Source organism: Oenanthe melanoleuca, chromosome 4A (assembly GCF_029582105.1).
Source record: "Oenanthe melanoleuca isolate GR-GAL-2019-014 chromosome 4A, OMel1.0, whole genome shotgun sequence".
Lineage (NCBI taxonomy): Eukaryota > Metazoa > Chordata > Aves > Passeriformes > Muscicapidae > Oenanthe > Oenanthe melanoleuca.
Window position 1 is genome coordinate 17,507,157 of NC_079338.1, and position 13,485 is coordinate 17,520,641.

The 13,485-nt window shown below is 40.1% G+C and overlaps 1 protein-coding gene across 1 annotated transcript in view; it reads left to right on the forward strand.

Annotated features, from left to right (window-relative positions):
- Positions 1-13,485, forward strand: part of PCDH11X (protocadherin 11 X-linked) — a 407,090-nt gene that overhangs the window by 182,192 nt on the left and 211,413 nt on the right. Inside the window, exon 5 of the mRNA XM_056491686.1 lies at positions 1,176-1,247. Within this exon, the coding sequence (XP_056347661.1) occupies positions 1,176-1,247 (72 nt within the window). The remainder of the gene's footprint in view (positions 1-1,175; positions 1,248-13,485) is intronic.

Here is a 13,485-nt window from a genome sequence, read left to right on the forward strand (position 1 = left end):
CTGCCAAAACACAATTGCCATTTAATAAGGTGTTTTTTTGACAGAAGCCTAGTGAATGCTCCATGCAAGCTGAAGTTGCCCAAAAATTCTGTATTTTAAAAAAACAATTCCTCCTTTTAAGCAGCCATAGTTTGTTGTAAATGACAAAAAATACAAGGGCATCTCTCTCCTTTTTTTTGTCAATCCTTGCAGTCTCCATGGGCATTTAGATCACTCTGTGGGACCTGGATAATGTGATATTTGTATTAGATATTGTCAAAGGCAGTGCTAAAAGGGGAGTACATCAGAGCTGCATTTCAGGAGGAGGAAAATCCTGGTACTACTCAAAAGTATTTCAGCAGGGAATTTTTTTTTCTAGTCTTGTGAATGCCAATGTTTCTGTTTTATGACAGAACAAAAATTTAGAGAGAAAAGAAATATGATATTTCTATCCTTTATAACAATGTGTAAAATTCCCTCAGAGGAAACATGTATGGAGAAAATGAAAAGGTACCAACATCCTTTTCAATGCTCACTCCCAGTGAACAAAAATCTTATGCATTTATTATTGCAGTAATTAGAGGTTAATAAGTAATTGCAGGATGTTTTGTTGTTGTAAAAAAAAGGAAGTGTGAAGGATCAGAGGTCTTCTTCTTTGAAGACCACTTTAATATATTTGATTATATGGAGTTTTGGTTTGGGGTGGTTGTTCTGAAAACATTCCAAGTGGTGGGAAGCTCTGAAGATTTAGGAAAGACAAGTGCTCTCATCTGAAAACATGACTCCACATCCAAATAATGCAGCTTGTAAAAGTGTTCCCCATAAATTCCTTTTTTGATTCACCCATATAAGTTACACTGAGCATAACACAACCTGGGCAGGAAACAGCAGAGAAACCAGAGTTGGGTTCCCTCTCAATTTCTGCTGCTGAACCTTACTCTGGTGGCAAATAATTTCATTTTTTTGGGTGAATTTTAACCTGTAGGTACAGATGAAGGTGTGTACCCCCACACCTTGAAAGATACAGCAACTCTATAAAATTACTTAGCTGGGAAAAAATAAAAAAAATTACCAGCAGCCTATTCCAGATGTGTGCAGTCCTGATGCATTGATTGTGAGGAATTTGTACTTGTTTTATTCCTTCAAGGGAAATTAATGCTGAACACTGACAAACTCATTGTTTTCTCTCCCAAAAGCACACAAAGGAAGTGGGAAGGCCACAAACTCCTTTGAAAGAAACAACCTTGGAGCCCTGGACTCAGCCACAGGTAGGCTGGAACGTTTTTGATCACTTTTTTCCTGCAGTGATGGTTTCTGTAAGAATTCATGGAAATCACCTGCAAGTTGTTCTGTGGTTCTTCTCTCACATATCAAAATGATTTGTTTTGGTTTTTGGCTGCCCAGACTGTTAGTGGTGCTCTTTGAGTTGAAGTCTGATTTTTTTCTGAGCAAGTAATGCCAGCATTACCTTGCCTTCAGCTTGTGCTTCATATGTGCTTAAATTTTTTTGCAGAACTTGACAAAAAAGAACTACTTTGGTAGTTTTATTGGTGTGCCAATCAACTGTGAGCATCTGGTGCAGAAATGAAGTGGTGGATGTTTGTTATTTTGAGAGATCAGCCTTTTACTTTATGAGAACTTAACCAAGAATGAAGCAATAATTAATCATGCAAAAAGCAATAAATAAACATGGATATTAATATGCAATCTTTCTTAACACAGAATGGGTTTGAATAGAAACTTGAGCAAGTTGTTTATTATAAATGCTTTATGTGCAGGATTTCAGATCTTTGGGATCTTTGGGGGATTTTGGCTTCAGAGTTGAGAGAGATGTTGAAGCAGCTTGATCCTGTGGTTGGCATTTGGTGGGTGAATGTGGGTGACAGAGGTGAATTTTACAGCCACTTTTCCTCAGTGGTTTGTGTGATTTTTGCCAGCAATCCTGTAGAAGGAATATTCCTTTGCACTGTCCCAGTGCTGATGGGAATCCTTGTTCTTGCTGGACCATCCCCATGTTGCTTCATTGCTTCTGAAAACTGTATTTGCAACAGCTTTACTTAATAACCACACAGATAAAAATTCATAAAATATTTTTGTCATTCTTATTTCTCTTTTACTAAAAAAATAGTCTGTTTTCTGAAACAAATACATACAAAGAAGCTAACACCACTATGCTTTTTTATTTCTTGGGGAGAAGAAATGAAATCAACAAAATCAAAAACTGCTGGAACCATTATTGTAGCAGAAAATTAAATTAGTTGTTAATTCTTTCATGGATGTAATTCTGGCCACTGCAAATCCCTCCTTAGGTATTTTGTATAAAGTGAGTAAAAATTCATGGCATGGATAAAAGCTTTGTCTATTTTATGAGCAACAGGCAAATGATCCAAATGGTGCTCATAAAGCAAATGGTTCCCAGCTCTAAAAGGAGGAGAAATGTATTTAAAAGCTGCTGGAATGAACCATGAGTAAAGCAAATTCCTCTGTACAAAAAAGGTGTAACTTGCACAAAAGTTTGAATCCCTCTCCACTGCACACAAGGGAGAGACTCAATAAAAACCTTGGAAGCAGCCAGGTTTTGCTGGGAATTCTGAAACAGCTTTCCAATTAATTTAAAAATAAAAAAAAATAAAAATAAAAATAAAAAAAGAGCTTTAGTGATTTGTCAGGCTCATTTCTTCTGTGTGGTGGGGTTTTTGTTCTTGATTTCACAGCTGTGTTTTTCAGGGTTTTTGGCTGTGGTTTATTAAGCTCACAGAGCAGTATGACATTGACATTGCAGGAATTATTTTTTTTTCATGGCCATGCCTTTTAACTTGCAGTTGTCTGCATCTCTTTCTGTGAACCCAGTGAATGGAAACTGATGGTACTGCCTGGAAAATAAAGTATGAGAGACTCATTCTGATAAATTTGGGACAAGACCTTTGCAGATAAGGAACATGTGTGGGAGTAGTTGCCCAAATAGACTTGTCATTGGTTTACAAGCTTTATTTAAATGCTAAATACCATGTATTCCTGTGCTTGTGTTTTCTGCTGCTTTGCCTGATTAAACATTTAGCTGATAAACCCTGTCAAGGCTGTTCAGAGTTACTGCAGTTAAGATTATGTATTTATAGCCTCTAAATTTACAGTCCATTATAAACAGGACAATTTAAAATCAAAGTAATTTGTGATTGTTTGAATTTTTGAGGTTGCTGGTGCTGAACTTTCTGTGGCAGTGACACAAAACATTGGTCACCATGATTCTGAATCAGGAACAAATTGTTCTTCCAGACTTTGGCAAGGTGGGATTGGCCTCTTCTCCCAGGTAACAACTGAGAGGATGAGAGGAAATGTCCTAAAGGTTTGCCAAGGTTTAGATGAGGTGGCAGGAAAAACTTCACTAAATTTCTTCACTGGAACCAGGCTGCCCAGGGAGATGTGGAATCATTACTGGGAAGATAAATCTAGAAAGGGACAACAGGGATTTACCATTTTCTCACTGAAAAGGAACAGTGCTTAAGTTTGAACTGCAGTAGTGGCAAATAGTGAGGTTTGCCAGCATGGCAGGTACAACAGAACTCCCACTCTTCTGTTGCAGAATATTTCAGATTTTTGGGGTTTTTTGTGACTCCTACATCACTATTATATGTCTCTCTGAAATACTTCATACAAGTGGTTCCTAGAGGTGTTCAACAGGATAAAATGTGAGAAGGTGATGTTAGTGCTGTGGCTTTTTATTTGTTTATTAATTGTAAGAACTCCAAGTGCTTTTAGTGGCTGAAGATAATGGCTAAAAAGCCAGGATACAGCTGCATTAATCTTCCTGGCCCAAATGTAGCATAATTACTTTAATGAACACGTTAATTTATCCAGGCTCCTCATGCTCTTCCTCCTTCACAGTTCATGCTGTCAGTGGAAATGGAGACAAAGTTCAGAAACTCTCCTCAAAGCTCTCTGGGAGGGCTGGGTGTCTGAGGATGATGATTTGCACACCCATGTGTTAAAATAAACTGCATTTCACACCAATAAGGCTTTATTACCCCCTGGTGTAAAGGTGGAACATTCCACAGCACAACAAGATCCAAATACAACAATTTGTGTCTCAGAAGCAGAAGAGGATTCTTCTGAATCTATAGTTTTATTTTCTCTTTATTTGTGTGCAGAGCACAGTCCATTTTTATTTTATTTTATTTTTTTTTTAGCAAAATTACTTTTTCTAGGAAGGCAAAACCACTCAGACTCAAATCTAATTACAAATGATAGAGTGTAGGGGGTTTTTTTGCTCAATTTTAAAGAATCACTTTATAATCTTGGAACAGTGGATAACAACATCACTAATCCAATATTTTAGCAGTAAATACGTTTGATGATGGGAATTGCTGCACTAATCTTATATCCCTCCACAGTATAGTTAAGAAATCCACAGGGGGTTTTACTAATCAGTTTTTGTAAAGTAAATCAAGTCATGTAATTCTTGTTGCCTCCAAATGCCCAGTGATGCAGGCACAGCCTTGTGCAGCACTTTTTGTTCTTTTCATTGGTCCTGAGCCCAAATCTGCAGCCAGGCTTTCCCCTGAGCATTTCTGGCCAGAAAAGTCTCCAAGCACCCTCTGACAGAGATGTCTTATTAGAGGAGCTGGCAATTCACCTTCTTCCCCTCACCTCCTGCTCACAGGCAAAAAGCTGCCAATAAAAAACATAATCCAACCACGTTTGCTGCTCCACTTCTGATAAATATGCTTGAAGGTACTTATTTAGGCACTCATTTTATTGACAAGTGAGATATATTGCAATATGGCTTGTGGTTTGATCTTGGCTTTAAAAACATTCAAAATTAAAATAGGTTTGTTTTTTTTTTAATTATAAAAAGTGTTTAAATTAAAAATAAATATTAGCAACTGTGGTTAAATATTTGGAGAAGCAATTAATAAGAATTCTGTGCAAATTTTGTTCCCACAGTTCATGGTTATTGAATTATTGTTCATGGAGCCCTGGTGTGCTCTGTTTGCTTAGGTCACAGCTTGAGCCTTTAGGACTCAAAGCCAGTCAAAGTCAGAATGAAAACAAAGCTTTATTCTGGTTTGGTGTCTTCAGTAGAAACTAGCCACTAAACAGATTTGTTCAGTCTTTTCACACCCAGGTTATATTCAGTATTTAGCATCTGTGTGCTTAAAATATTCCCATTTTATTTGGTGCCTTAGTAAATTCAAATATTCCTTGAATATATTTCTTATTTAATGGAACTTCAATTGTAATCATGAGTGCTAACACAAAAGACTTGATAAAATTAAAACAAAACACAGTAATGAAAGACCAGATCAGAGTAGAAGGTGTGGGGATCCAAAGTGCAATTAGAATTGCCTGCAAAAATATCTGGAGTGTTTTTGAACACTCCAGTCTTCAAACCTGATACTTTATCTCTTCAAATGGAGGCCTCTCAAACTTGAAGCCAACTGGAAGCAGACAGTTGTTTTGGTGTGATCTGAGTATCTGCAGGAATGAAAAAAAAACATTTTATTAAGAAACTTAAGAGAAAAGAAAACACACTAACTACTCCTGAGCTCCTGAACAAATAATGTATCCAGAAATCAGGGTGCAGCTCTGGAAGGTGACTCAGTGGGAAGGGGAATTATCAATTTCTTGTCTGTTGATAGTTTCCCCTGGTTCCAGTTAATGTGAATAGAACACCACCAACCCACCACTCATAAACCAGTATATCAGCCTGTAGCAGGCCACTGGGAGTATTCAGCTGTAAAATAAAAAGGTAATTGCAGGATGTTTGCAAATAAAAACTTAATTCTAATTAAATCAAGAACTCTATTTGTATTAATCTAGTAAGATTTCAGACAGACTTTATACATATATAAAACATTTTTTCAAGATCCAGTTTTGCATGGCAGTGGAGGTCAGTGGCTGATGTAGCTGAAAAGTCACTCAGAGAAAATAAGGACAAAAAGAAGAAGGCACACAGAGCTGTGAGCACTGAATTCACTATTGATTTCAGCAGGGGAGACTTACAAAAGCAGAAAATAATTCCCATTTCATTTATCTGTGTGTTTTCCAGACCAAACTGTGATTCCATGACAAAAGCCTCTCAATCTGAGCCAGCAGAGAGTCTCTCATGAGTTAATGAAGAGCAGCCAGGCCTCCCCAGCCAGTTCTGGGGGAGCTCTGGGGCTGCACCAGGCACTGCTGTGCCCATCCCTGTCACACATCCCTCCCACAGCTGCAACATGCAAAATCAGCCTCTAGCAAAGGCTCCAGGTCCTCCTTGCAATATTTAAATGGTTTCTAACTCCTTCTTGTAGAATATCTCTTCCTTTTTATCCAGTGATGTTGTCTGCCTCATTCCTTTGGCTCTCACTGGTAAATCTTCTCTTTCCTCTTGCTTCTGGCATGTCAGGGTTGCTACTGCAGACTGCAGAGGGAAGAACTGGTGGGAGGAGCAGGGGCTGAGCTGTAGAGCATCACCTGCACCCCAGCCAGGTACCCCAAACCCTGCAGGAGGGAGCTGTGCTGCTCAGGGCAGCCTGGGCACTTCTGCTCCTGATGCTGGGCTGGAGGAGGTGAGCAGGGACACGAGCAGGGACACGTGCAGTGACACATGCAGGGACAGTGTTTAACAAGGGCAGGTAACAGCTACTCCTTTGTCTTTGGAGATGCACGAAGCCCTGTCAGTGCCTGAGCAAATCTGCTTTCAGGGAATGAGGATGAGATCTCTGAGGTGCCCAGTTCTCCATGGGGATGCTCAGAATCCTTTCCTCCCCGCTGCCAAGGGAGCAGAGACCTCCTCCTCACTTAGGGGAAAACCCTGAGTATCAAAATCATTAAATGCCATTGGACTGGAACTTGCTGTGAGCTGTGCTCAACTCACATAAATCTCCAAATGGGGAACATGAGTTTGCTGTGGTTGAGTGAGGTGTCCCTCAGGCAGTGCCCTCCTGAGCTGCAAAGGGAGGCAGGAGCAGATCCATCCCCTTCACTGCTCCACCAGCACAGGGGTTTATGCAGCTGGGAGTGAGAAGAGCAGCTTGAAAAGCCCTTGGAAAACGTGAACATAATAAAATCTTTCTGGTGCTGTGCTTTAAATCTTAAAAATGGGATTGGCTTCCACGAGGATCCTTGTATGGAGAGGGTTTGAGGGGAAGATTTTGGAAGTTTTGGGTTGTCAACTCTTAGTTGATCTCCTGAGGTTTTCTTTCCCACACTGTTTTTAGGAAACTTGTAACCATCTTTTCCTGCTGGTGGTGTTTTTGGTTGGTTGGTTGACATTTTTTTTTCTTTTTAAAGTGTGAACTTTAAGAACATCCTGGTGAATTACTGACACAAATTTTCATTCTGAATAGCAACCAGAGCCATAAAGTCTTGTCCCTGGCAATAACAGCAGGAGGTATCAGTGCATTGTGACTTTCACCTGCAGAGCTTCATCCAGTTGTGATTCTGTAACACTGAATATTTTACTGTTGGTCACAAAGGATGGAGGCTGAAACTCAGAGCTGGGGGACAAATTATTCATAAATGCCATTAAGGCTCCCAATGAACACCCTCACACATCTTAAGTGATGAAAAGAATTATTTTCCTGAAATGTGGGATTTCACCAGTCCATTAATTTATATGATTATTGTTTTGTGTCTGGGGTGAGATGGTGGCTCTGGGCTGCCAGGTTGCTCACCCTCTCTGGCAGCTCCTCTTCTGTGAAATCAGTTGTTTTTCTTGAAGGATATTTTATGGACTGATTAATTTTTTGGCTGAAAATTGTTGCATATAAAGCAGAAATGCTCCAGCTTGGTGCCCCAGTGCCTATGGGGTAATGGGTATTCTGGACTCATTCAACCCCAAATGAGATTAACAGCACTGCTCTCTCCATCTGCCTTTGAGAGAGAATCCAGCAAACAAGGAGGGGAGATTATCAGAGCCAGCATTTGCAGTGGGTTTGGGCTCCTGCAAGGAGACAGGGACCTGCAGGTGCTGCTGTGCCCTCAGGGTGCCCTGGTCAAGTCCTTTCAGCCCAGGGCAGCTCTGCCCTTTAAAATGGACATTTCTCCCTCCTCAGGCTGTGCCTCACTGGGCAGCAAAGCTGCTCAGGGCTTCTTGCTGAGATTTTATTGGCTTTCTTCACCTCAAAGAGATTTCAAAATAGAGGAGTAGTGAAAAATGAATGGTGCTGGGGGGAGTTTTCCTGTTCTGGCAGCTTTTGGGTGCAGATTGAGGTGCTGAGCTGGGAATCCCCTGATCTGCACCCAGGTGTGTACAGGGCCCCTCTCACAATTAGCTCAACAAATGAGATCTTCCTCCAGATCCCTTTTTCTTCGTGTTTCATATTTCAGATTTGTGCAGAGCAGGAGCAGTTGCTGGTTTTCAGCCCACAGGAGTTCCAGCAGTTTCTGTCCCTCTGTCCCTGTCCATCACAGGTTTGTGCTGCAGCTGGAGGCAAATCACAGGGAGTCTCAAAAAGCTGGTGCCACTGGAATGGTGTTTTCAGCCTCTGTTCTGCCTGCTTGGAGCTGAAGGACACAGCAGAATCTATGTGCCAACTCAAAAATACACTTAAATTGGATTTTTATAATACAGTATTTGTCTTTTCTTGGAAAATAGAATGGTTTTGGTTGGCAGCTAACTCTGCCTTGAAGAAAGAAGGGAGTTTTTCAGTTTTTCATTCTTTCTAAGGATGAACTTCTTCCTTTGCAAGGCTCCTACAGAATTCTTCCATGCTGTTATGAATACAAACTGGTTCTGAGTTGCTTATTAAGCTAAATTAGGGAAAATGTCATTAGAAAAGGATGCTCCAGACAGTAAGTGTTGGTGCTGCAGATCAGCATCTAGATTTTGGAAAATGATCAGCAAAACTTCACATTTTGGCTTTGTTTTGAAATGCCTTTGTGTTTTCCCAAATACCACAATTAATTGTGGTGCATTGTGCTGCTTCTCTAACTCCAACAGATACTAGAAGTTTCCCAGACTCAGGAAAGAATTAATGTTGCAAACAGTCTGACAGTGGTTGGTGTTTGCAGTAGAATTCATCATCCCTGAAAAGATGCATATTCTAGTGCTTTGTTTTGAAATCCATAAATTTGCACAGTGCTTTGTAAAGCCCTGAATTTCACTATATATCTGCAGTACAGATGGTGTAAACTACCAACCCAGGCAGAAATTTTATTTTTTTTATTTTTTGTTTTATTTGTCATGCCCTCTCTTTGTGCTGCTGCTCTCCCTCAGGATTCAATTCTAAATTCCTCTTCACTCTTCAGCAAAAATTCACATAAATACTCAGGTTGTCACCATTTGTGGAAACTTCCTCTGTCAGTCATTGCCATGGGCAAGATTAGTTTGAGGTGCTGATTTTAAGTTAAAGGTTTTCAGGAAAATATCCTAATCTGAAGTGCTATTACCAGATTAATTAATTACTTATTACCAAAGTATTTGCACTGTGGTGACATTTTTAGTATTGGTTTATTTATCTGGTAATATATCATATTTATATTTTACTCTCTGAATTCTCACAGTTATTTTCCTATAAGAAAACCTGATTTTTGCGGTGATCCCCTGTCATGCACAAGTTAAAATTTTCTCCTTTCCAAGTTTCATTTTTGGATTTTAAGGATCATTTCACAGTATCAGTTAGGCTGGAGAAGATCTCTGTGCTCATCAAGTCCAAGATCCATGAAATCTTTGCCATCCACAGTGGATTCCTGTTTTTTCTGTGCTGTTTTGGTTTGCCTGGGAGGTGATGCTTGGGTCAGTCAGGTCTCAGTGAGAACAAGGCTCTTGGTTCTTTTGAATTCTGATTTTTTTTTTCTTTAGCTGCTTTCATACATGTGCCTAACACACAGATCTCTGTCTATTTAAGTGAGGATGATTTATGATCTGTTTCATTCTTTCTATTTCAGGATTTACAAGTGTTGTGACTTGGGAACATCTGAACATTTTTATATTTTATTTTTTTGTGGGGAGAAGCAGCGTGAGAGGGAAGTTTGCTGGCTTTCTCTTTTCAGAACACAGCTAAAGCATTCAGCTTCTGGGCTTGGCACTTTTACAGCAACTTGATAAAATAAAAATAATCGTGCCATCACTATTTTATCTTCCTCCTTTCAGATGTGCTTCCTTCAGAATTGCTTCTTCCTTTCATATTTGTGGCACTGTGCTCAGCAGCGTGGCAGGCTGTTCACAAGCTCTGCCAAGCTGAGGATTTGAGAGAAAGTAAACAACTCAGTTGGAAACAGGGAGAGCAAGAGTTGTGGGGACTCTAAGAAGCAGAGATGTGCTGCTGTATTATACAAGAGTTCACTTAATGGAAAAATGCTGTTCTCCCCTTCCAAGGAATGAATCTCTCTTGCTGGCCACTGTGAAATAAGCCAGCCCAGCACTCTGTGCAGGCAACTTCTCTGTCAAGTTTTGTAGCACTCATCCTGACTGAGGGGAAAAAAAAAAAAGAGGATTTTTTGCCTTCAGTTAGAAGATAAAACAATATTTATAAGGAATAAAGGCACGTGCTAGAACAACCTAGAGAGAGCTGAGAGAAGGAGCTGGGAAATTCCCAAGGGAGCTGCAAGATGGGCAGAAATTGAAGGAGTCTCTTCCTTTAGGTAAAAAAGTTTTTCCTCACATATTCCTCAAATATTGGTTTACTTGCAAGTGATATTTATTCTGTTGGCCACGAATCCATTAGTGGTGCTTTACTCTAGCAGATTTTAGTTTTTGCAAACAGGCATGATTCAAGTCAGCAGCTTCTGCAGTAATTTGTGTGTCACTCCTACCCTCACCAAACAGCACTGAGATGAAAGACAATTCTTAATTGTCTTCCTAGACAGGAGGTGGGGCTTAGCTATTAAGAAATATCTTAAAAACATTGTCTAGTGCAGCTTTTCTGAGGAATAAAGATTGCTGCTGGAGGATTTCCCTCCTCCTGCCTCTGTGCTGTTCCTATGCAGCCTCTCTCTTTCCATGTCTCCACAATCTGAGAGAGATGAAGCTCTGATTAAACCCCAAAATTATTACTTTTTAAGTTCATCCTTAGGTTTGTGAGGCCCTGAGACTTCTCTATTAGTTGAAGAGACTGCAGGTAACCCATGCTGTGTATTTTGCTGAATTAATTTATCCCTCTTGGAAGAACACTTCAGGTCTTCAGGGATAAGTTTTCACTGAAAGACCTTAACAGATGTTTCTTCCATTTTTTTTTTTTCCAGTGGTATCTCTTTCTCAGAATGTCTGGCACTGTACATTTAACATAGTGCATATCATTTGCACTCAGATATCAGAATTAAATAAGTAGCTGTTATACTTACCAACTTTTTGAGCAGGAAAATTCCTGTTCCAATTTTATATTGTCTTGAGTGATGATATTTTTAAATGGAGGCAGCCAGGTATATCTTAAAGATGTTTTAATAGCTAAAAAAACATTTATACAGGTGCTTCCTTCTCCAAATAAACCAAACTCCCTGGGAAGGGAAGGGTGGCAAGGACAGAGTGCAGAATGCAGAGCACAGAGCAGGAACAGGACAAACCTGTGCTGGAACCTGGGAACATACAGAACAAAGAATGCAGCAGAAGACCAAAGAAAAAAGGGCTGCAGAAAAAGAAATGCTTCTGCATGAGTCTGAGCCATGATAGATGCCTTGTCAACCTGCTGCACCTAAAAGCTAAATACATGGGTTGGAGAGGAGGAAAAATGCCAATTGAAGGAAATCAATCATTGGGGTGTAAGCTATTAAATGTTGACAAGTGGTAAAGGCTGGTTATACTGCTCTAAAACTTTGGGGGATAACAAAACACCTTTGAGTAAACTTAGACTCTTTAAATCAAAAAGGAAAGTTGGTTGGTTTTCTTCATGGCTTGATGTGTCAGGGGCCAGTATTCTCAGAGACTGTTACACAGTGTGAAATTACTGCTTCACTCAGGTCTTTATGTTCCTGACCTTGAGATCTGGATCATTGTAGTCCATGCCCCTGATGAACTGCAGAGTTCAGAACGGGCTGAGGTTCTGGAACAATAAAAAATCTGGGTTTGTTTTTTGTATTTTTTTTTTGTTTGTTTGTTTGTTAGTTTTTTGTTTGTTTTTTTTTTTTTTTGTGTGTGTGTGTGGTTTTTTTTGTTGTTGTTGTTTTTTTTGTTGTTGTTGGTTTTTTTTTTTGTTTTTTTTTTGTTGTTGTTTTTGTTGTTGTTTTTTTTTGTTGTTGTCGTAGTTAAATAACGAGCAATAATGTTAACTCCAAGTGGAAGTCAGGTAACTGATTAATTTCATTCTGTAGGGAGCAGTGCACAGAAAAACCACACAGCTTCTCCATTTGTTGTTTTTTTTTTTTCCTACAACCAAAGAATTTACCACACAGTTGCATGCAAATACAAACTGAACTCCTAAAGAGTTTAGGACTCCTCAGAATTGTTTTCTTAGAACAACAAACTTCCATTGATTTCTACTTCCCCAACATGTTTTAGACTGTAAGGTTTAAATGGTTTAAATTTATATAGAAAGTGGGAGAACAGGTGGGGTGTGGAGACCCAGGGCTCCCACTGCCTGTTTCCTTCCTATTGATCTGCCTGGGTTATTTGGTGGCTCTGCCTCCCCAGGGGCTGGGGACTGATGATCAGTGTTTGCTGGGTGAAGGAAAAGGAGATGGAGACCAGATTTAACTGTGCCAGCCCTGTGTGCTCTTGTCAGTGCCTAGGGGATGCATTTCTTACACCAGTCAGTGGAATAAACCAAGGGGTGTTGGGTGATGAGCTGTAGCCATCACTCAAAGGCTTCACTCACTGCATCTACCAGGAAGAAACAGGAAAATAAAGAGCAAAAACCTGCTGTGTGTAACCCTGGCTGTCGGGGAGTTTTTGCAAAAAGGTGATTTTATCTCCCTTGTAATTTGTGTCCTGTGCTGTTTTTCCCCTGAGATGCTGTGCTGGGGTATCATGGCACATCTGAGCCCCTGGCACAGGCTCTGGGTGCTGAACAAAACAGCAGCTCTGGGATCCTGGAGGAAACTGCTCTGGGTCCCTTCTGAGGCTGTTCTGATCTTTGGGTCAGCTTTTACAAGGCAAGGGCAGGTGGGTGTAAAAAGAACTTGCTTAAATCATTACTTTAGTATTCTTCTGAAAGTCCTTCTGGCAGGGTGTTTACCTCAGAGTTAGCCACAGTTGCCTGACACAAAGAAGAAATTGCCTCCAAATAAAAGGCTGCTGGAAATGATCAATCTTCCATAGCAGCAGTGAGCTGCTGGAACAGAGAGCAGAAAGTTATATTGTGTATTTATGGCCTATTAGTGACTCCTAGGCATGGCTGCAGAGGAGTCAAGGCTCCTCTGTGCACTGGAAGGGACTAAATATAAAACTGCTAATTAAGCCCAGGCAAAATTAATTTTACAGGGTGTTTCCTACAGGTAACATCCCATGGCCGTGGCAGATTTTTATGGAGAAATTAGGGCCAGATGAAGAAATGACACTGCTGTTGTTCATCTGGTTTTCCTTGGAAACAAATAGCACAGAATATTCTGTGGTGACCTTGCTGCATGAGGCAGAAGGGATTTTTCAAATGG